This window comes from Mytilus californianus, unplaced genomic scaffold (genome assembly GCF_021869535.1).
Source record: "Mytilus californianus isolate M0D057914Y unplaced genomic scaffold, xbMytCali1.0.p SCAF_6, whole genome shotgun sequence".
Classification (NCBI taxonomy): domain Eukaryota; kingdom Metazoa; phylum Mollusca; class Bivalvia; order Mytilida; family Mytilidae; genus Mytilus; species Mytilus californianus.
Window position 1 is genome coordinate 36,946,953 of NW_026262712.1, and position 24,317 is coordinate 36,971,269.

At 31.2% G+C, this 24,317-nt stretch overlaps 1 protein-coding gene across 3 annotated transcripts; it reads left to right on the top strand.

The window, feature by feature from the left end:
* Positions 1–2,302: 2,302 nt before the first annotated feature.
* LOC127705401 (UDP-N-acetylhexosamine pyrophosphorylase-like) lies at positions 2,303–24,047 on the top strand. Of its 3 annotated transcripts, none has more exons than XM_052209709.1 (11): positions 2,303–2,568; positions 3,566–3,886; positions 10,219–10,423; positions 12,029–12,204; positions 12,377–12,549; positions 14,296–14,489; positions 15,218–15,361; positions 16,750–16,935; positions 19,216–19,245; positions 19,970–20,039; positions 21,006–24,047. In XM_052209709.1, exons 2-11 carry the CDS (start codon positions 3,610–3,612, stop codon positions 21,108–21,110), a joined length of 1,560 nt encoding a protein of 519 aa, XP_052065669.1. In that variant the 5' UTR covers positions 2,303–2,568; positions 3,566–3,609; the 3' UTR covers positions 21,111–24,047. The 3 variants fall into 3 exon arrangements, with proteins under 3 accessions (XP_052065669.1, XP_052065668.1, XP_052065667.1); XM_052209708.1 differs by having other exon boundaries at positions 3,578–3,886; positions 15,218–15,360; positions 16,743–16,935; XM_052209707.1 differs by having other exon boundaries at positions 2,304–2,568; positions 15,218–15,360; positions 16,743–16,935.
* Positions 24,048–24,317: the final 270 nt, after the last annotated feature.

The window sequence follows — 24,317 nt, forward strand, 5'->3', positions numbered from 1 at the left end:
TTACATCTACTTCATTTGAACTTTGGTGGAAATTAAGTTGTCTCATTAGCAATCATACCACATCTCCTTATTTTTATAATGGTGCCTTGGCAATTGAAATGGACTTTAAAATACAAAAAAAAAGTTTTGAAACTCCTTGCAATATAGCTTAAGATGTTTACCATGTCGATCGAGCCTATACAACTTCCTAGTTCGTATCTATGACGTTTAGTGTGTCTATCTAATGATATTGTCGAAGAACAAGAGATTTATTTTATTTACAATCATTCGAGTCCAGGCAGGTACATATATATTGACATATATATATACTGTTCCCAGGTCCAGGTCAGAATTGATGTTAAAACTAATTTGAAAGGCCATGCAATAAAAGATAGAATAATTTCTATAAACTCGGAAATTGGTCAATGATCTTGATAGAAACTTGATTGAGAAGTTTCGGCCAATATTATAAACAGAATGCCAGAAAGCCGAGCTATGTTTCTATTTGACGGGTCCAGCGACATAAAATTAAAAACTAGGGAAAAAAACCTTTTGCACGGTCAGAGGAGTTTTATTTCATTTATTTTAGTTGTGTCAATGAAGAATGTAACAATGTGACACCATGTGATGGCTATTAATAGCCTCAGCCCTGCTCACTATACACTGGACCAAAGATACATTTTAGGTCCCACGCTAATTGGCATTTCGTCATGTTAGTGAAGATATAACAAATTACTATGAGGGTATGGATGGGGTATATGTAAGAGATAAATTTGTCCTGGTAAAATATGTCCGGGCGGACACATATTACTAGTATAAAAAGTCCATGGTTACAGAATTTACTAGTATTTTTAGACCGATGTTAGTAATTTATGTCCCCAGACTAATTTCCCTAGGAATTCAAGTCCATGTCATTAATATTCCTAGGTAAAAACGTCCATGTTCTTTTTTTTTATAGGAAAAATATTAATGAATCAAATCATTTACATTTAAACAATATTGGAAATTTAAATATTAAGTTTTAATATTGTTTAAGAGTTGTGCATTTATATTTTTAATAAAATTCATGTCCCCAGACTAAATTTCCTAGGAAATCATGTCCATGTCATTGTTATTCCTAGGTAAAAACGTCCATGCCCTTTATTTTAAAAGGTAAATATAAATGTTATGTTTTAATATTGTTTAAGAGTTGTGTATCAATTTTTTTAATATAATGTTTGTCTCCAGACTAATTTTCCTAGGAAATCATGTCAATGTCATTAATATTCCTAGGTAAAAACGTCCATGCCATTTATTTTAAAAGGAAAATTTTAATGAAACAAATTATTTACATGTTAACAATGGAAATTCAATTTTTATATTTTAATATTGTTTAAGAGTTGTGCATTAATATTTTAATAAAATTCATGTCACCAGACTAATTTTCCTCGGAAATCATGTCCATGTCATTAATATTCCTAGGTAAAAACGTCCATTCCCTTTATTTTGAAAGTTAAATTTAAATGTTATGTTTTAATATTGTTTTAGAGCTGTGTATTAATATTTTTATAAAATTTATGTCCCCCAGAATAATTTTCCTAGGACATCATGTCCATGTCATTAACATGCCTAGGTTATAACGTCCGGCAATGTCCTTTTATTTTAATAGGAAAAATTAATGAAACTTTTCAATCTTAACTAAGAAAATGTTTTTTTTTATTTTCAATAATTTTTAAAATATAATAAAAATTACTAGAAAAACAAGTCTTAGGACAATTTTTCCTAGGAAAATAAGTGCCAGACATATTTTACTAGCTATGGACTTATTTTCCTAGGAAAATTTGTCCTGGGACTTAAATTCCTAGTAAAATAATGGTCATGGACTTGATTAACTAGGAAAAAAAGTCTGGAGGACAAATTTTACTACCGGACCAAATTTACTGTTATACATTTACATGCAGAAAAGAGAATTATGAACAAAAAATGCAGAATAAAGGACAAAAAATATAAAGAATGGAGAAAAATAGGCTATAAAATAAAGACTAGAGAATAACGGGGTGTTAAAATGTAAAGAATAGAGAATATTAGGCAAAATGTATATAGAATAGAGAAAAATTGCCTAAAAAAAATAAGAATACAGAAATGAAGAACCCCATCCTGACCCTCTACTTTATTATTAAATGTGTCTCCCATTCACAATCCTTGGTCTGTCACTGGATCATGCAGCAAGTTGTTAAACCTCTGGCTGTAAAGTTTTTTTCTACGTAACTTTGACAAATTTAGGGGATCTTGGACCAATAGTGATTTTTTTTTTTCCGGAATTCTGACAGTTCTGTGTTGGGAAACGTGTTTAGGTTTTATAACTTCATTCTAAAAATTGTCCTCAGAAATCTGCATGTTTCCAGTCAAAATATTAAAACATTCTGTGGGGTTTTGAAAATCTAAAACAGACTACCTGATTCGTAGAATGTGTGAATAGGTACGAAAACCCGTTAATTAACTGGAACGCATAAACAAATAATACAAAGCCGGTGTCACTCGACACGTTTTACTTCCGGGACACACATATTATCTTTCGTCGTCTGCACCTGAGGAACGTTCAAACAACAGGTGAGTCTTTTCTTTTAGTTCTGATTTTTATTTTTTTCCAACTTGTATTTATTTTCTGTAGTTACTGAAGTTTTATTCTGCATGTATTTTTTAAAAACCTGTTCAAAAGCGTATTTTCGGTTTAATGGTACTTAGTTTACTTTAATTGGTCAATTAAAAATATTAAACATGTATTATAAATATTTTTTATAGACTCATAGTAGACAGATACATGAAAATACTTCAGTTGATCATGTGCAGTAACTCAAGTCATCAAGACCATTAAATCACAAGATAGTTAATTTGCATCATAATATTAATATTTAAACTGTTAAAAATATAACCTTAATCTGTACTTGTCTCTTTAAAAATCTTATACCTTTTAAAATGTATGTAAAATTGGCTGTATATTTAAGATAAATCTGCTAGCAGGGAGTGATTGAACAAACTCACGCAAACTATTGCACATTAATTGTTTAATTGCTTAAGAAATCCTACTGTTCTGTGTTACATGTAGCCACTAGCACTTAATGTGTTTCTGTCATTCTAAGTCAGGTACAAATAAATGAATTTCTAGTTTGCCTATGGTGCTTCGGCAGTTGAAAGTATATGTACATATTTTATATTGTAATAGACTCAACATTTCATTAAATTTTGTTCTCTGATGGTTTAAAGAAACAATCTTTTCATTGACTAGAAAAATGTTTAGATCATAAGTTTTCTCAAGACAGAAAAACTCATAACTGAAGCTTCTATCCTGCTACTAATTAAGGGGGTGTTTAGCCACCTTGTCTTCACATGATGGTCTTGCAAGGTCTATCCTAACTCACACACGTGATAATTAGATACACATATTATACAAATATATTGTATTGTCTGCCCTTTCGACTTAATATATATATTATAAACACTTTTATTTTGAAGTGGGTTATAATGACCACCATGTGATGGCACATGTTTAAAAAATAATGTATATTTGTATCATGTCACATGATGAGCATTATTATTATTTTTTAAGAAAAAAAAACAGAGTAATATACAGACCTCAGCCTGACACTCAAAATGGATATTAATGGATTAAAGACAACTCTGTCAGAGAATGGACAAGAACATTTACTGAAATATTGGGATCGCCTTACAGAGGAAGAAAAACAACAGTTGCATAATGACTTAGTTAAACTTAATTATAGTGAAATAAACAAGTACTTTAAGGCTGCAATGGAAACACTGAATTCTGCATCGCAGAAAATTGACGATTCTTTGGAACCTTTGCCTGCCGAAGTATGTGGGAGAATTACATCAACTGACAAAGATACTCTAAGTAGTTATCACACAACAGGTAAAACTATATCAACTTTATTTTATTAAGAGGGGGGGAGGGGGGTATCATTCCAATTTCCTGGAAAAAAATAAACACTGAATATTGAATTTTTATTTAGGATACTGAAAAATTAATCATTAATTCCTGATAAGTGAAAATCCCAAATTCCCGCTAAAATAAAGGCACAATCTTCAAGTCCCGAAGGGGCCTCGGTGGCCGAGTGGTCAAAGTAGTTACTACTGTAATCACTAGCCAGTCAACACTGAGGTTGTGAGTTTGAACCCCGCTCGTGCGGGTGCACTCGACTCCAATCTTAATTGACTAGGATTGTCAGTTTTCCTATCAAAGGTCGTGGTTTTCTCCGGGCTATCCGGCTTCCTCCACCAATAAAAACTGGCCGCCATGAAATAGCCCAAAAGCGGCGCTTAAAAGTGGCGTTAAAACTCCAAAAATCAAAAATCAAATCAAGTGCCAAAAAAAACTTATCCTTATGCCCCTAATTAATTAAAAGCTACATGTAATAAAAAGATTATGAAGATATCGGTAGAATTTTGTTGCTTTAATTAAAGTTAAAAATTAGCAAGGATCCATAAACATGAAAAAGGGACAATAATTAAACATTATTCTCTTAAGTCAACTTCAATTCATATTTGCTTTGTCACATTTGTGGGTTTTCCTGACCTCAATGTATACAATGTCAGATTCTAAGAAATGTTTAAAAGATAAAACCTTTATCAAACATGCATTGTTAGATTCTTAGAAATCTTCGTGAAATAAATCTCTAAAATTAAAATTAAAATGTGTAGAACATGTACATTAGGTCCTCCGTTTAAATTAACCTACATTTTTAATTCAAAAATAACCGAGATAACATATCTACTTTACATATCTATAAAAGTAAACAAATGAAGGACATAGTAAACAATCATGATATTAATTACATAATGTCAATTTCAACCAGGTAGTTTAAGTTTTTAACTTAATCAGGTTTTATCGATATAAGTACTTGAATAATCAGCCAATATAGGACCTGGTAGTATATTTAGTATTGTTCAATATTTGTTGATCAATATACTTCCTGACAGATAATCTATTTATTACATTTAATAAGATAAACTTTTTTACATGTGTACATGTAGTCTTGCATGCTCTCAGTGGAAGTGGTGAATGAGAGATGGCCATGGGAAAGCTGAGATAAATTTGATATATATATTTTAGAAGTATTTGAAATAAAAGACCCCAAACATTTTCTATATACATGTATATATGCAAGCTACAATATAGAAGTATAAAAAAAAATACCAAACTCTTAGTGAAACATAACACTCAGATTATGGTCAGTCAGGGGCACTACTTCAAAAATGGATTTTATTATCACTTATTTAAGTGATTTGAAATTTCAGTAATTACCTATTTATTTTCTTATATAGATTTCATGAATTTCCACCAAACTTTACTGTTATTCATTGTTATTTGCTTGCATATATTTCAGTAATTCCTTTCTGTTATATATTAGTTTCAGTATTTGGCAAGGCAATTAAAGCTTTAGAAAATAGCTTTGAGAAGTTTCCTGTAATTCAATATGCATTAAAACTACTCTATCATGAAGACAGAGGTCAACAATTTAAAGTTACCTGATTTGACTTCTTTATTTTTAGAATGATAAACTTTAAAATCTTGTTCTGATTTAAAAATTATTTCAGTCTATGCTTTATTAGGGCCCCGTCTAATGGCGGACGCCCTATAGTGATCAGTCTGTCTGTCTGCCTGTCCGTCCGTCCGTAACAAATTGTGTCCGCTCTATATCTAGAGAACCGTTATGATTTCAAAGTTTATACTTGACATGTATATATATTAACCAACACCAGAGGGTGTGTCATAATGTATGTTCAACTATCTAGGTCAAAGGTCAAGGTCAAAAACTTTGGTTTTAGTTGACAACCCCATGTCCTATGGTAAAGATCATGTCCGCTCTATATCTTGAGAACTGTTATGATTTCAAAGTTTATTCTTGACATGTATATAAACCAACACCAGAGAGTGTGTCATAATTTATGTACAACTTCCTAGGTCAAAGGTCAAGGTAAAAAACTTTGGTTTCAAATTTTTTACCACACATTATTCACAGAGGGGCCCACAGAGATGGCTCCCATCTCAATGATATTTAGTTGGAATAAATAACTCTAAAAACTGACAGGTTTATTAAGCAAAACAACATTTCTGCATGTACACAATGTATATATATATATATATATATAATTGTATTTTGAATGGAATTCCGTTTTTTTTAATCCCAAAAAGAGATATAAACCATGTGGGAACAATATCCAGAAAATATCATTTACTATATTGTTTAAATTTACTTATTAAAGTGATTTTAATAATTCTTTGTCAAATTTTGTTAACATTTTTAATTTTAAAATGCCTTAATTTATTAATAATTACGTAAATAAGGGTGATCTTAAAATCAACCATTAAGTTGTACCCCTGACTTATGGTTATAATTAGGTTTGGTCAGGAATGTTTTATATCTGGTAATTGCACAATTTATAGATTTATACATTAACTAGACATGAACTTTAATGTACTGAAATTTTCTACATAAAAAAGCTCATACATTTATGACTAGACTGGTCATAAATGCATTAGCTTTTCTATGTAGAAAATTTCAGTACACTTGATGTAAGTTTAAAGCCATGTGATGTCGAGTGGAACACTCTACTGTTTGCTGGTGATTCAAGGTGATAAAATTCCTATATGTACAATACTATGTGGAATATTCAGAAGAAATCATAAAAAATTGTTGATTTTTTTTATGAAATACAAGTCAAATGAATACAGTTTTTGTAAATATAATTTGTATCTAAATAGATCTGACCTGTTTGTACCCCACCCCCTCTCCCCTCTAAAAAAGGGATGACACAGTTGTTTTTCCATTGTTGTTTATATTGTTTGGGTCACTTTTTATATAGGAGTGTATTTGGCCTTTCTATTTTTTTCATTATACATGATTTTTGAATGCAGCTTTATAGAATATATTTTTTATCAAAATGGATTAAGTCTTTATGTCGGTGTTCAATTGCACTTATCCTTGATTTGATATGGATAGAAGTTTTATTAATGCGAAAAATGCAACAGTTTCAAGTTTGCAAAAATAAAAACTTGCATTCGATAATTTCAGTTGGGCTTTTCCATCATAATTGTTTTGCTATTCCATTATTTAGATTTATATTTTTACCAGAGAAAAAATGAATCACAATGATAAATGCACCCATTAATTTCTAAATTTGCAGTAGGTAAATAAGAAATAGATTATAATATAGGTATAGATTTCAAAATTTTCTGTGAACAGTTATTCTAAGAATTTTAAATCTGTCATAATTTTGAAACAGAACAAAATTATTGAATTTCTTCTGACAAGATTGAAAAACCAGGTATTAAATGATAGTTTGCATTTGAAAAAGGTCATAGACCTATAGTCATTGTACAATTTAAAAATCTTTGTGGTCTTTAGATAATCCATGTTAAAATCATATCTTTATGGTAACCTTTCTACTGCTACAAGTGAATGAAATGTATCGCCATCCCTAAAATAAAAGTAGGGATTAAAATGTGATTTTTATCACATTTCCTTAGCTTAGATCACGACATTGTTTCAAACATAGGTTAATTAAGTATAAAACCAACTTAAATGATGTCTACATTTTTCCTTCGCTGGGTGTAAGTCCTCTGATGTTTGGTTGTAGGAAGTTGGAGAAAGCTGTTTAGAGTTGATTGTACATACTTGAATATGTATATACGTCATACTGGATTTCTGGATTTCCCATTGCCACACTTTGTTGTGAATCACTGTTTAGTAAATATATGGGACCGTCACAAAAAAAAAATTCCTTTACTTAGGATATTAAATTATTTTTTTTATTTGCATATTATATATATAATTTTATATAAACATGTCTTGTTCAAGAAAAATATTTTTTTTTTTTTTTTTTTTTTTTGCAAAATTATTTATGGAACAACAATACTATAAAAACATTAGGAAATAACTAGATATAGGACAGTGTATTTTTATTGCTGTTTTTCATTTTGAAAAGTTTCTCTGCAGTCTTCAATAAGCTGAAAAGTTCATGTATAAAAGACATAAAAGACAAGATATATATTAAATACAATTTGAAATAAGAAAAGGTAATTGCAAGTAGGTCAGTGTGATATTTACCAACCATGCCCAGTCTTCACGCTTAACCACAGGCCCACCAGCCCAGGCTTGTAAAATCACTGTCTGGCCTGTGAAAATCAGGTCTACCCAGGACAGGCCAATAGAATCCAACTAAAATTAAAGTAAAATTTAGCTTCGGGCCTGTGGACTCAAAAAGTTTGTTGTGAAGACTGCATGCCAACCACAAATGTAAAGATGAAAGTTGAGCATTTTATGGTCACAGCCCTCATTAGGGAGTAGGAAAGCCAACCTTTTATAACAATACTGGTACAATGTTTACTACACAAGACGCTCATTTGAAAAAAAAAAAGTGTCTTTTCAATCTTGTTTGAGACCAAAACATTTGAAAGTCCAAAACCTAGTGCATTAAATAACCAAAAATGATCAAAGTACATGAAGTATAGGCAACTTGTACAAAAAACAGAGCTATCATCACTGTGCACGAGAGAGACAAATTCCTTATTAATAAGTAATAAGTTAGATAATATCCTTAATTTTTACAACTTGCTCCAACATGTCCAAGTCTACATAATTTTATAAATTAATACGATATGAAAACAAATACCCAAACAAACTTTTTTTCTTAAAATGTCCTGTACCAACACACTGACCAAGTCAGGAAAATGGCCATTGTTATATTATAGTTCGTTTCTCTGTGTGTTACATTTTAATGTTGTGTTTCTGTTGTGTCATAGTTCTCCTCTTATATTTGATGTGTTTCCCTCAGTTTTAGTTTGTTACCCGGATTTGTTTTTTTTTCTCAATCAATTTATGAATTTCGAACAGCGGTATACTACTGTTGCCTTTTTTTATAGAACATTTTGAGTATATTTCATAAAATAAAAACTACAACTTATAGAATAAATTTTGAGACTTCATAAGTAAGATGTGATGACCACAATATGAATTTTTAACCAATCCAAGGTAAACAAATTGCAGGTAACATCTTGTTGTCCTTTTATTGTTTGTCAATATTTGAACAGAGAGACAAGACTTACTTTTGTTTGTTTGTATACCAGATAAATAGATATGATATCACGGTAAATCATATAGACAAACAGATACAACGATTTATAAATTGTTTACATTGATCTTATAAATTTGCACAAGATAGCAGTTTTTTAATCAAATCGTGTGTAAAACCTATTGTATGATTTTTCATATGGGTCATATTTCTTATCGTAGTCTACTGAGGACCCTTTCACACAAGCATTTACCTTGAATAAATTATTTGAGTCTTTAAATGTTTTATGCGTGGGTGAATACTTACATGTATTCATTGAACTTCTGCGTCATTACAATTTGATTATGTATAGCATTTTCATACCTTTTTGTCCCTTTACATATTAAGATATTCAATTGTTAATGTTCATCTGTCAGGAGTTTTTAGCTCCAAGTTTCAGATTTGTTTTTCCAGACAATACTGGTTTTTACTGTCTATATTAATTGTTTTCATTTACAGTAAAAATAAAAACAAGAGGGAGTAGTAAGAAAACATATAATACTGATTTGTAGTAACAATAAAATTAAGGTTGATACTCCCTTCAACAAAGTTGACCTAGACCATTTAGACTATTTTATGATGCTTTTTTTGTGTTGTTAGAATGCTGTCTTAATGATGTATAACCCACATCTTCTTTTATTCAGCCCCCAAGGGTAAATGGGGAATGGAAATATGGTCACTAAGGTCTTCTTCCAACTGTCAGTTAAACCCTTGCGAAAGTGGGGCATCCATTTGTCTATGCCAAAGGTACACGTACACAGCCATGTCCGATCAGAATGGTGACATTAAATCTGATGCCTTGTGTAGAGAGAATGCCACGCTCTCTGCACATTAAGAACCCTTGCAACAATTCATTGAGGGTCCGTAGGTGACCTGTTGCATGGCATAATTTCTGTTCTTATCCATTATACCCTCATTTTCCAGTGGTAGTCAGAATGTCCTCGACCTTCATCCTGGACAGCCTAAATTACAGGACGTATGTATTATATTTATTGTTTATTCTTTCTCACCCTGAATATGCATGAAATTTTTGCCACTGGATGTTAAGCAACCAACCAGCAATCAATCCTTTAATTCAAATTGATATTCACAATTATGCAAATACATAAGAATATATACATTTCATTTTAGGACTGGAAGAAGTTGGACATAATAGAGTAGCTGTCCTCTTGCTGGCAGGAGGACAAGGAACCAGACTAGGGGTACCTTATCCTAAAGGAATGTACAATGTTGATTTGCCATCAGGAAAAACTTTATATAATCTGCAGGCAGAGAGGATATTAAAGTTACAGAGAATGGCTCAAAAACAGACAGGGAACTCATGTGTTGTGCCATGGTAAATTGTTATATGGACCAATACTAATTATACCCCACGCAACGAGTTGCGGAGGGTATAATGTTTTTGACCCGTCCGTCCGTCCATCTGTCCGTCTGTCCGTCCATCAGTCCGTCAGTCTGTCAGTCTGTCAGTCCGTCAGTCCGTCAGTCCTATTTCTTGTCATCGCAACTTCTCTCAAACCACACAACAGAATTTCACGAAACCTTTTTAGATAATAAGGACATACTATGTAGTTGTGCATATCGACAGGAAATTACGATTCTTTTTTTTTTCTAGGAGTTACGCCCCTTTGAACTTATTTACTTTAATGTACTACTGCAACAGTTTGTCATCGCAACTCCTCTCAAACCACACAACAGAATTCCATGAAACCTTTTCAGATAATAAGGACATACTACAATGATGTGCATATTGACAGGAAATTACGATTCAATTTTTTTTCCAGGAGTTACGCCCCTTTGAACTTATTTGCCCAATATACTACTGCAACCTTTTGTCATCGCAACTCCTCTCAAACCACACAACAGAATTTCATGAAACTGTGTAGATAATAAGGACATACTATGTAGATGTGCATATTGACAGGAAATTATGATTCAATTTTTTTTTCTGATACAATTTTTTTTTCTTACACTTATTTTATTTCTCCAATGACAATGTGGGGACGTGGGGTATGTGAGCATGCTCACTAAGGTTCTTTAATCTGTTCTGAAAATTCTAAAAGTAAGATAAAGAAAAACAGTGTAAAAATAATCATTTTGAAAGGACTGAACTTTTTGTATGAATAAAGTAATACTGGGTATAAATGATGACAAGATAGAAAAATACAAAACAACAAAAACTAGATAAAATTTAGATCTTCACAAAAAGTTTTGAACCATCAATACCATCTGTATAACATTTCAAGCTCTAAATATTTCTATTTACATCTGCATTAATTTTGATTGATGTGGTGACCTATTGTATTCCTTGATTAATTTATTCATATCAGCTTTATTTGGATTTCACCAGAAAAGTTATAGCATTATGCCATCCCTACATTTGGCACAAGGGGTAGTGGAACTTTCATGTTGTCCCTACACATTCAGTTTTCTTCAAATGTTGCTGTTGCAAGAACAACAAGTATCCCCTCATAGCAATCAGTTTCATAGAGAAATTTACAAGTTTGTCCTGTACTGAAAAAATACACATGAAAGAGATTGTCTGACTGTGCAGTTTTAATGACAAGAGACAGATTAGTACATAATGTCAATGCATAGGCTTTGATTAAATCACAAAGGGTTTGGTGCAGACTATTCAAGCATAAGATGCAGTTTTATTTTAATTGCAGTTATTTATAATCACATGGAAAATATAAAAATAAGGATGATTGCCATTGAGGCAACAATCACCAGAGTTTAAAAGATATGGATGTAAGCAACTATTAATCACTCAGTGACCTTCAACAATGAGCAAAACCAATACAGTAAAGTCAGCTAAAAAAAAGCCCAGACTTGTCAAAATGATTTCCATATTTGCTGTGCTTAATATAGCAGTTTTAATTAGTTATAGGAATTGTTAGTCTCTAAGTCTTTATCATTTTGTAAATGTACATTTTTACAGGTATATAATGACAAGTGAACACACAAAGCAGGCTACAGAAGACTTTTTCCAGAAGCATAATTATTTTGGTCTACAGAAAGAGAATGTGATCCTGTTTGAACAGGGTCGTCTCCCTTGTATGGACTTTGAAGGAAAGATTATTCTGGAAAGACCATACAAAGTGGCTCTTGCTCCAGGTTTGTGGCTTTCACATCTTTTGTTTTTGTTGATCAATATAAACAAAAAAATGTTTAACAAAGTATAATTTGGTGGGGGGGATAACAGAAAGTTGTATATTTATGATACCATAAAATATAACAGAAGCACAAAGAAACTTCACATAATACATACTGGTGGTTTACTTTGTAGATGGAAATGGTGGTCTGTACAAGGGCTTGGTACATCATGGCATTGTGGAAAATATGGAATCAAGAGGAATCAAACACGTACATGTCTACTGTGTTGATAACATTCTTGTCAAGATGGCTGATCCTGTGTTTATAGGATTTTGTATAGCAAAAGGGGCTAGATGCGGAGCTAAGGTATACTTAATACAATTTGAAACAGTAATTAAATTCTTAGTGGAATCTATTTTTAGTTCGAAAATTTTAAAAAGGTTGATTATAGACATACCAGCTGTCAATTGACCTGTATTTTGCAGGAATGACCTGTGAACTTACCAACTCACCTGAGATTTGTTATGGGTCATCAAATAACCCGGGATTTCAGTATCTGACTTTTTACACCCGTATTCAAGTTCCATGAAATTTTTTATTTTTTATTTTCAAAATTTTTCCTGACTTTTCAATTTGATTCTTATTTCTAGATTGTTCAACAACTTCCAAACAATAGTTTGTCACTCCATTGATGTCAAAGTCGCTTATCTTCTAATTATTTCTTTAATAAAAGCATACAGTGGTGTTAAACTTCAAAGTAAATAGCCAAGAAAGTCTTAAAATCACCATAGGCAAAAGATTAACAATCTATGACAAGTGCATGAGTAGATACGTTTTTAAACAATATTAATCTGAAAATGCATAAATATTCATCATAGTAATCCCAAACCTACATTTAATCATTTTTTATATCTCTTTTTAAACGTAAAATTGTGCATAATTCTTCTTATTTTTCTGTATATGGCTCCTGTAATAGGAGCACCCGCAAATCAGGTGAAAACACTATCTAGTTATAATACACTTTATACACCCCTCAGGTCCTTTATAAATTGAAACTTTCATGGACCTCTGAAAAACTGTTTGATTTTGTGAAAATTCCTGCAAACAATAAGGGGAATAACCCCTAACTACAACTTTCTCAATAGAAATCCTCAACTGTATCAAAACTCAACAATATGAAACTTCTGAGATATAAATCTGATATTGTTATGATACAAGAAAGGATTTGAATTAGTTATTTGATGCATTACTAGGCATTCATAATAGTTTTTTCCAACATTGTGTCAAAACCCCGCCACATTCAGTATGTGCCTGTCCCAAGTCAGGAGCCTGTAATTCAGTGGTTGTGGTCTGTTGCTGTGTAACATATTTGTTTTTCGTTCATTATTTTGTACATGAATTAGGCAATAGTTTTCTTGTTTGAATTGTTTTACATTAGTCATTTCGGGGCCCTTTATGGCTGACTATGCGGTATGGTCTTTGCTCATTGTTAAAGGCCGTACGTTGACCTATAGTTGTTCATTTCTGTGTTATTATAACCCCGCTTTAAAAAAGTGGGGGTATACTGTTTTACCTCTGTCTGTCCATCCGTCCGTCTGTCCGTCCATCCGTTCCGTCCCATGAATATTTTCCGTCGCATCTTTCTCAGGAACTACATTACAAGGATTTCTGAAATTTGGTTTCAGGGTTTATATGAGTCAGCTATACCATGTGATGCGTTTTCATCACTCAACAACTTCCTGTTTACCTTATAATTTTAGCGGGGCGGGGGTATCATTATATTTAGTGAGCAGTAGCTCACAGATTCACTTGTTTGGTCTCTTGTGGATAGTTGTCTCATTGGCAATCATACTACATCTTCTTATTTTTATATATAACACCATGGCCAAAAGTAAAACAACAAAAAAACAAACAATGGTCTCATAACACTTTATTGTACATTTGAAGATTAAGCAACACCAATCTAATAAAATTCTTGGGATAAATTAAAATTGTTATGTTGCTGTTATTTTCTTTTCTCCCTTACTATTCATAGAATAATAGATGTTGCGAGGTATTTTGCAAGGTTTATCACAAATTAACTTATAAGTTGTGGTGATGTCTATCTTTCAGGCTGTAGAGAAGACTGTACCAACAGAAGCTGTAGGGGTGGTATGTAAAGTAGAAGGAAACTACCAAGTTGTGGAATATAGTGAAATTACACTTAAAACAGCGGAGAAGAGGAACCAAGATGGCCGTCTCACTTTCAATGCGGGAAATATATGCAATCATTACTTTCAGTTAGATTTTCTAAAACATGTGTCAGCGTGAGTTTCATTTTAAGAGTTTTACATTTGTTTTGTTGTACCATTTTAAAAATAGAAATTAAGATTGGAAAATTCCATGCTTAGTCATTAGATGAGTCATAGGATGAGATGAGAATTAATATAAATCTTCAGGAAATTTATATCATGATATTTATAAGATTGTTGGAGATTTTAACATTGCTTATTTTTATTATTTGTTTTTTAAAAGTGTTATTGAAGACATGATAGATATAGAAAAATATGTTCTGAATGAACACAACACATGTTTCGTAGATCAGTATGAACAAAAGTATACGATAATGAGACAGCAACCCAACTTCATAAATAACCATGAATAACCCAAAGACATCTAAAGAGCAACACACATTCATCAACAATAGATGGAAATCATTTTGAGCATAGATAACCAAAGCAAATCATAGAACAACCACAAAAACTATCAAAAGAATAAAACATGAATACAGATATTTTTCATTTATAATTGTTTTTAAAGCAGTCATAAGGGTTTTTTTTTACTGTGCACAGAAATGTAAGTAATGTAAATTCAAGAATAATAGCCGAATTTTAAATTTTAACAGCATTTTTTGTATGCACTATTTCCTGAATTTGCAATAATTTATCTCACATTTTTTTCCATTGCTTAATAATTGCAATAAAAAATTTCTGAATTTACAGTTTATCATTTTGCTTATATGAACAAGATTATTATTTTTTTTTTATTCCCTCAGCCAAGCACAAGAGGAACAGCTAAAACATCATGTTGCTAAAAAGAAGATTCCATATGTTGGAGAAAATCTTGAGACAATCAAACCAACTTCACCCAATGGAATCAAGATGGAAAAATTTGTGTTCGATGTTTTCCACTTTGCCAGGTATAGATAACAAATAAATTATTTAATGATATAATATACATGTATAATATCAGTTTTATTGTAAGTAATACAAGTGTATGTTATAACTTTCATATGGTATGCTCAGGACCAAAGTAAAATGAACCAGATACATACAAAGTTTCAAAAACAAAAAGGTTTTAAAAAGGGTAACATAAGACTTAAGACAAAGATATTTTATTTAATTTACAAGTTTTAAGAAAAAAATAAAAAGGAGGGGGAATTATCTGCTGTATAGATCACTGATGGCCTTCAACAATGGTGGAAAACTGATAACTGTATATCTTATCATAGGTAACTTTGTTTTTGGACCAATTTTTTGTTTGTTTTACCTGCTAATATTACTGTGGATTCATTTATTTTCAAGGGTACCAATTTTCATGGATTGAAGAAAATCGTATTTTCGTCAACACTTGATTTCATAGATTTGCCGAAGTTTCCATACAAGCCTATAAGAAATTCATTCTTCATAGAACATTTAAATTTGTAGTATGTCTCTACTATCAAAATCCTTGAAAGTTGTTATCTAACGAATAATAATGAATCCACAGTAAGCTTTTAACACCAAGATATTTTCACAGAACTTTCTGCCTATAGATAAAGCTTGATTGGATTTCAAATAGGTATCAGGTATATAAATGATAATGCCTATACTAGCAGTCAAACATATACCAAGTACTGAAGGTTGGTGGTTCTCTCCTGGTACACCGTCTTACTCTACCAATAAAAACTTGGTTCTTCTTAAGTAGTAGTCAGATTCTAAAGTCTATTGATTATTAGTGATCCTCATTTCAAAACAATTCAAGACATGTATTTGGGTTTTTTTGGGGGGGAAAATGTTCAATATTTGCATAATACAAAACTAAATCAAATATTTCTTCTTTCTCTTTTTCATTTGCGAATTCGTGTGTGTGTGTTTGTATGAATGTGATGTTTTATGCATGATTATGTATACCTGCATCATTTACATATTCCATGTTTTATCATCATTTTAACATTTTCATTTTTTCCTGGATTCCTCTACCTTCTTCAATTTTTAACATCTGCATGTTTACAATTTTTGAATGTTATTTTTCCTTGTATGGGTTGTTGGAATTTTCTTATTATTTATTTAACCCTGGTTTTCTTGGTGCATGTTTATTTGTTTTTCATTTTTTTATGCAACCTAATTTTTCCTTGCACATGTTTATTTGTTTATCCTGATGGTTATATGACCTATTTTTCCCTTGCACATGTTTATTTGTTGATCCTTATGGTTATATGACCTAATTTTTCCTTGCACATGTTTATTTGTTTGTTGATATTGTGTATATGCATGCCTTTTATCCTGAATGTGGTTGTGTTTGTGGTATTTTGTGTAAATGAGACAGGAATTTTGCTGTATGGGAAGTTCTGAGAGAGGATGAGTTCTCTCCCCTAAAGAATGCTAACACAGAACCTAAAGACACACCCACTACCTGTCGTCATGCTCTACTTGACATGCACAGAAGATTTGTACTGGGAGCAGGAGGGAAGTTTGTTCACAGTGATGGATCGGAAATTCCTGATATTCAGAGGTAACTTATCATATATTGGATTACATTTTTTTTTAAATAAATTCTGTTTTCCATAGACAAGATCTACAAACGTGTTTTTAGTACATAAACAACACAAAAATAGAAAAGACTGTTTTTCATGACACAAAAGTCATATAAGTATTTAGCAAGGAGTCAACAGAAAACAACCTTACAACTGTGGTGACCTCTTATAAATAGGACTGATATATGTTAGACTGTATATGGTCATATGGACTTTATTTTAAATATGATGACATTTTTGTTGTATATATATATCAAATAAGAATGTTTATCAGCAATTTGTACATTTTCTCTTTGATCTTACTGCCTAATATTTTTATCATTGGACAGGACTTGATACTTGAAAATATTAGACAATGACGTCATGTATCAGTGCAGCAACGTCACATGCTCAAGTCCATCTGCGTCAATTTATCAATGAAATGCACACGACTTCATTCATACAACCGAATAACTATCCCAACATTTTGTACGCTTAAAAGTAGTTTTACTAACTATTTTATTTTACTTCATAGTCTCAACCAAAAAAAAACATACAGTTAAGACAAATTGCTGATAAAAAGAATAAAGGCATTTTATTTTTATGCCCCACCTACGATATGTTTTTCGGTCTGTGCGTCCGTTCGTTCGTCCATCCGTCCGTCTGTCCCGCTTCAGGTTAAAGTTTTTGGTCAAGGTAGTTTTTGATGAAGTTGAAGTCCAATCAACTTGAAACTTAGTACACATGTTCCCTATGATATGATCTTTCTAATCTTAATGCCAAATTAGAGTATTGACCCCAATTTCACGGTCCACTGAACATAGAAAATGATAGTTCGAATGGGGCATCTGTGTACTATGGACACATTCTTGTTTGATACTGACTTCATCAGCTCGTTAATGAGCTCGCCCTACTGGTCAGTATCAAAAACACAAATACCATTATTCTATATAGATAACCCATATCTCTAAAATAAGAAGCATGCATACCCAAAATAAAAATTTACAAATATCATATACAATGATTAATTTGCATGTGTTTCCCTATGCTGTAACATTGTTATTTTATAACCCAGCACTGTATGTTGTTTGGCTGTATGTTTTTAAATATTAGCTTCTAGCATCACTTGTGGTGCATCTTTTTATGGTATAAGTCAGGTCATACTTACAATTTCAAACTTGATGGCCTCTCTTGTCATATACATGTGAGATAAAACAAGCTACTTTGAGTCTGTTTCTTCAATCCATTAAACATAAATTTAGATTAATATATATTGTGAAATTATCAAGATTGATGTACTGTGTATGAGTTATTTACATAAAGATTTTTTTCATCTCGCATGCACTTTTTTTTATGTGACAGAACTTGAAAAATTCATGATTGCAATGTTTAAAATCTATAATTGATCGATAATTCCCTCTTTATCTCCCAAAATGCATGAAATCTTTTCTTTAATATAATGCATAAAGTTGAATGTTGTTCCGCTTGATCCTTTCTTAAGCTTATACATTGCAGTTGACCTCCAACATTGATTTTTTTTTATTTGAAATTTGAAATTGTATTTGAAGCTTTTTGGGATATTTTAGTCTGAATTTGGCATATTTGAAATAAAAATGTACAATTACTAAAAAAAAATAACAATACAAATGATAATGGCTTTGTTCTTTGTTAAGCTTGGGATGATAGTTCTGGAAGTCAGACTTATCATTCCTACATGCTGTCACCAAAGTTTAAGTTCAGTCTGTGATTTTCAGTATTTTTTAAACATCAATCACACAGTCTTACTCTCATGGAATTTATGAAACTTGGGACAGCAGCTTTTTCATAATCAATAGATATTATCAAGAGCAAAATTTTTTTATCTTTTTATTTTTCTGTATTTTATGACAAATAAAAAGACTTGTTTTTTTTTTTGCACTTAACATTTAGATTCAGTCAACATTACACTTTGACATTGACCGCAGCAATTGAATAGGTAACGTGGAACTTCACCCATTAAGTGCTTGTATAATTATGCAAACAGATTTTCATTTCCTGCAAATTAAGGTAACCTTGCATAATGGTTATTGTGAAATGTTTTTTTTATTTTCTATACCCCTACAAAGCTATAACTGTAATGTATATGCTTAAATATTCCTCATATATGACCATGTTGATTTTGTTGTCTAATATGGCATGCTGTAATTTCATTGTTTTTGCACACAAGTTATCTGCCCTTTGTTTATTATAATCTGTATTTGCATGTTCTAACACATCAATGTTGTCTGCTTTATCTTCAGCGCTAAAAAAGAAAATGGCAGTGGAGACAAGTAAGTATATATAGGTCAATGACCAGGGTCATATATTTTTTTTATGCTCATGTATGAATATTATTAGAATAGATCTGTGTCAAAAACGTTAATTTTTCGTTAAAATGTAAGTTCTGCCATTTTTGATAAAACTCTATTTGAATTATGCTACTGTAAGAAATGTTAATTAGTGTTACATATATTGAACATATAGAAGCCTTTATAGTTATTTCTTGGAGGCAAAAGTGGGATAACTCTATTTTAGAATTTAAGTGTTATGCTAGTATCATATGGTTGTTTATTATGGCTTTTTAGACACTGCATTTTTTTTAGATTGAAAGAAGATTTACCATTTTTTGTAACCACAAAATATTTTGTAATCAATTAAACTGTTTGATCTTGATATTTTCAAAAAGTTATCTTGAACTGCTTTTGAAATATTTTTAAGGCTAATGTCCATGTAGGGGGTATTAAGGTTTATTTCATCTATGTGTTTTCTGTGGATTTGTTCTTATTTGTAAAACTTATTTTAGAGGATTTAATGGGTAAAGATGAATCATGAATTTAAGTATTCAATAAAATACAAATTATCTGAAACTTTTTTCTGCTATCAAAACCACGATAGCAAGTTTTCAATGATAATATGTTTTCCTCAGTCCAAAAGTAAATGAATGAAAACATCTGTGAATCCCTCTAATTTTTCTGCATAGATTAGTGTATAATTATTGTTGTTGTATTTTTTTAGTCAAAAAGATGCTGATGATGAAAATGGAATAGTCTGTGAAATCTCTCCATTAGTGTCTTATGCTGGTGAGGTATGTACTGTTACAACCAGGTTAAAATGACTGTACTATCAAAAGTTTATTAACATAGCTAATAAACATCTGCCCTGCAATGACATTTTTTTTTATACCTTATTGAACTGCATTCTTAGTTGTATAACAGATTATGAATAACAAGAGATGTTGGGTATGCACAGGGCTTCCAAAATGGTTGTATAATCCCAGAGCCGATAAATTATATGTTTGACTTCTTGTGCCGAGCCTGAACCAAACATATCATGTGGGTTTGCCATTTTAACATAATTCAGAAAAATCAAGGTTAATTAATTGTCTGATAGCTGAAATTTACCTGTTCAGACAAAAGGTAAACTATTTTTTACTGTTACAGTACATTGATCAGTCTATTTAAAGGTGTTATCACAAAAATTTAGTTTATAGTTAGCTAATTTATCTTCTGAAATGCACTTTGAGCAAGCAATAGAAATTCAAGTTACAAAAAGCTTTGTGATAAAGCTAATTTTTGCATCAAAGACTGTTGTCTCATTCACCATGACCAACATATTCATTTATATTTAAAAAAGATATTATATTTTTCCATTAATGCAACTGTAAATAATGACTTTATTTCATTGGACCATGAGATAGATCTGCTTATGTTCTAATAGTATACTCTGTTATTTGTAAGTGTTGATCGTTAAATCTCCAATAACAGGGTCTGGATAGGGTCTACAGAATAGAGAATAATAGACAAAAAAAGTGCAGAATAAAGGGCAAAAAATATAAAGAATAGAGAATAATGGGGTGCTGAAATATAAAGAATAGAGAATAATGAACCAAAAAAATAAAGAATAGAGAAAAATGGCTTAAAAAATTAAAGAATGCAGAAATAAAGGACCCCCAATACAGACCCTCCAATAAGGCATGAGTTATATCGATCACAAACTGTGCTGAAGTTACAGAAATTTTTATTAATAGCACAAAATATTGTTTTTTTGACAGGGTTTAGACGATCTGGTGAAAGGAAAGAGTTTTGTCTCTCCACTGTATTTAGAACAAGGGCCTAGTGATGAGAAACCTGTAGTCAAACAAGGAGAAAGAAGCTAATGTAAACAATCATTTAGTGTGGGCAGCTACTTAAGAATATTTATATAAATAGGTTGGAGGGCAAGCTTTCTGTGATCTGGGACAATCATATGGTTTCGTCAGACTACGTATTACATGTTTATGGGATGGAATTTTGTGAATGAATTTTTATATTTACACACCTTTTACGCATCTTTTATTATAAGGCAATTTTTTTTTACTTTTTCACTTGCTTGTTTGACTATGTAGGATAGGGAAAGAAATTTATTGAACTTATACCACAGTCAATAACTGTATTTGCATGATATTAGAATTTGCCATTTCACACTCTGAAGCCCTCTTGGTAATATTTTGAAAAGAATACACCGAATGGTGTGATTGGTAACATGAGTTATAAACAATGGATAACCAACCAATGACAATAAGTCATTTTTATTTTCCTGTACAAACAATGAAATTACCCACAATTCTCTTATATGGCACAGTCAAAAACTGTATATATAAAAAAAATGGGAAAGATATTTTTCTTGTACGGAAAACAATCTGGTTAATTGGTGCATCAAATGAAATTGTGTATCAAGTAATTTATTGTTTATGGTAACTAGTTATGAACTGTTATGTCTGTTATATTAATTTTTTAATTTTATGTGACTCATTTTTGAATAGAGAGCAGAAATAGTTTTAGTGTTTTCTTTTGTTATTGTCAATATTACCCAACATGGGTTATTGAATTCTACATCTACAGAATAATAGAATTGTCAATTACTCTCATAGGTTTATGTCAATTTTCCATGTCTTGCATTGCAGTCATATAAATCTTTTCATGTGTTTAACGATCATATTTATTTTATCAATTATGAAACTACTGAATTAATATTGACTAAACTATTATATAAAGCTACATTGACTAGAAAGCTAAATGAGCCATTTCCCTCATGTGGACTCCATGGTCATGTTTGCTTTATTGAAAAGCTCCTTTGAAGAAACAACCAAATCAAAGGAGCAAAAGTAGAAAAGCAATTATAGTTTAATTGTATTTCGGTGTCACAATATGTATAAAATCTTGTAATTTATCTTCACTAATACAATGATTTCTTTGTTCATTTGTTTACATGTACCATTTAGGCATGAACTTGTTTAGGTTTTGTTTTTTCGGAAATAGATATCATTTGACCATTGATATAAATAAATTGCAAATTTAAAATTACGAAAATCTAAGGATTAGTTGGTTTTACGTATTTGAATCTCAGTGCTAAACTTTAAATTATAATGAAAAATAAGACGAATAATGCTTTACTTGTTAGGTTGTAGCAGAAGTCAATTACTAGGAGAAGTATGCAGACTTATATATAGTAAAAGAGGTTATAAAAACCTGATTCTTCTAACTCTTGTAGGTAACATTTATGTGGATTCTTTGTATAACTAGAAACTATGACCAAAACTTTTCAAATGCATTCAGCAGGGTTTGATTCTGATGGTGCACCTGCCCTAAGGGATCTGCCCCTGTTCAGTATTGTGAAACTTCATCCCATGATCTAAATAGCATGATGGCTGCTAAAAGAATAATTGTATAAAATCAATTTGATGTAATTCTGCTTGTCATCTTGGATAACACTAATTTAAGAAACTCAAATTTATTCATTTTTTGAAAAGATAAAAGTTCTACCTTTGAATCCATAAGTTAATTACAGATCCCTTGTACATCGCCAGATGATGGTCTTGAGTCTGCTTAGACAAGGGGGCAGTGTGAGTTTTCCGCGTGTAGCAAAGCTTGCACACTTTTCCTTTATAATTGACTTCTGGATGTAATTATTTAAAATGTAAGTATTTAGTAATATAATTGGATCAGTTTTATTTTTATGTATAGATAAAATAACAAGGAAAATTTTATATAAATGTTATTGATATTATAGCCACAATTATCAGATGATTGGAAGACTTATTTTTCTTTCACAAAAAGTTGCCAAGGTTTGCGCATGTTTCAAACTGACTTGTCAAGGAATTTTTCCCAGCATTTGTGATAAAATAAATAACACACTTGGGCAAATTCAAGTAAATTGAGGTCATAAAAAATCTTTGGTTTTCATTATTTTAATGCTGCAGTGCTTTTGCAGCATAAGTTTAAACAAGTAAGGTGGCACATTTTTCTAATTTGGTCTGAGTGTTTCTCATATCACAACAAAATTAATATGTTGGATATATATAGATTCTACCACTGCATCGAGTGTGATACGATATTTATCCACTCGAGACAGTTAAATTATCAAATTTAAAACGCGAGGCTCGCCGAGCGTTTTAAATATTTAAAATTTAACTGTCGAGAGTGGATAAATATCGTATTACACGAGATTTGGTGGTAGAAACTGTTTCTCTAATGATTTTCAAACAATACGCAGGCAAATTTATTCCGTCTTTTCGAATGATCTGCAAAAAGATGTGTTCTTTCTATGTGACGTCATCAGGCATGGTCGCCTTTTTTCATGCCGTCACAATAGGAAATTCAGAGGAAAGCAAAAAAATTCGCCGTCATAATCGGATTTTAACCAATGAAGAACTGAGATCAAACGAACCACACGTTGATTAAATTGTTTTTATACAATGGGTGCAGAAAGGGATAAATTGACGAAGAATTAGAGAAACATGATATAGCAGATTGAACTAATAGACACGAATAATTTTGTATCATATTTAAAACTATTGACTAAAAATATTTAAAATTTATTAGGTTAGTTTAAAATTATTTGATTAAAAGTGTGGTACCTTTATATTTTTCAAAATGCATGTATAAACATATGTCCATTGGTCTATCTCTAGAAATACAACATGTGTCCACTGATCTATGCAAATTCATGTTTCATCTTCTGATCATTTGTACACATACTACATTTACCTGATTTTTCATCATACATAATGTACATGTAGCTACAGGTACCTGGAATTAAAAATAAATCAAACTAATTTTGTTGTCATTATTGAATAATTGTTCTTTCAGTTCTGACCAAGGGCATTCACCAGTTGAAGATTTTGAAATTTTCAATTTACATTTCTATAAATGAATTATTTTTCAGCAGTACAAAAAAGTATCAACAAAAATACTCCAAGGTAAATTTCAAAAAGGGGGAAGTCTTAAAACCTGACAAAATCAAACACTCGATTATATCGAACAAAAACTCATATTCCTTGCCTGGTTAGGCATTTTTTAAAGAAAATGGTGGACTTAACCATATA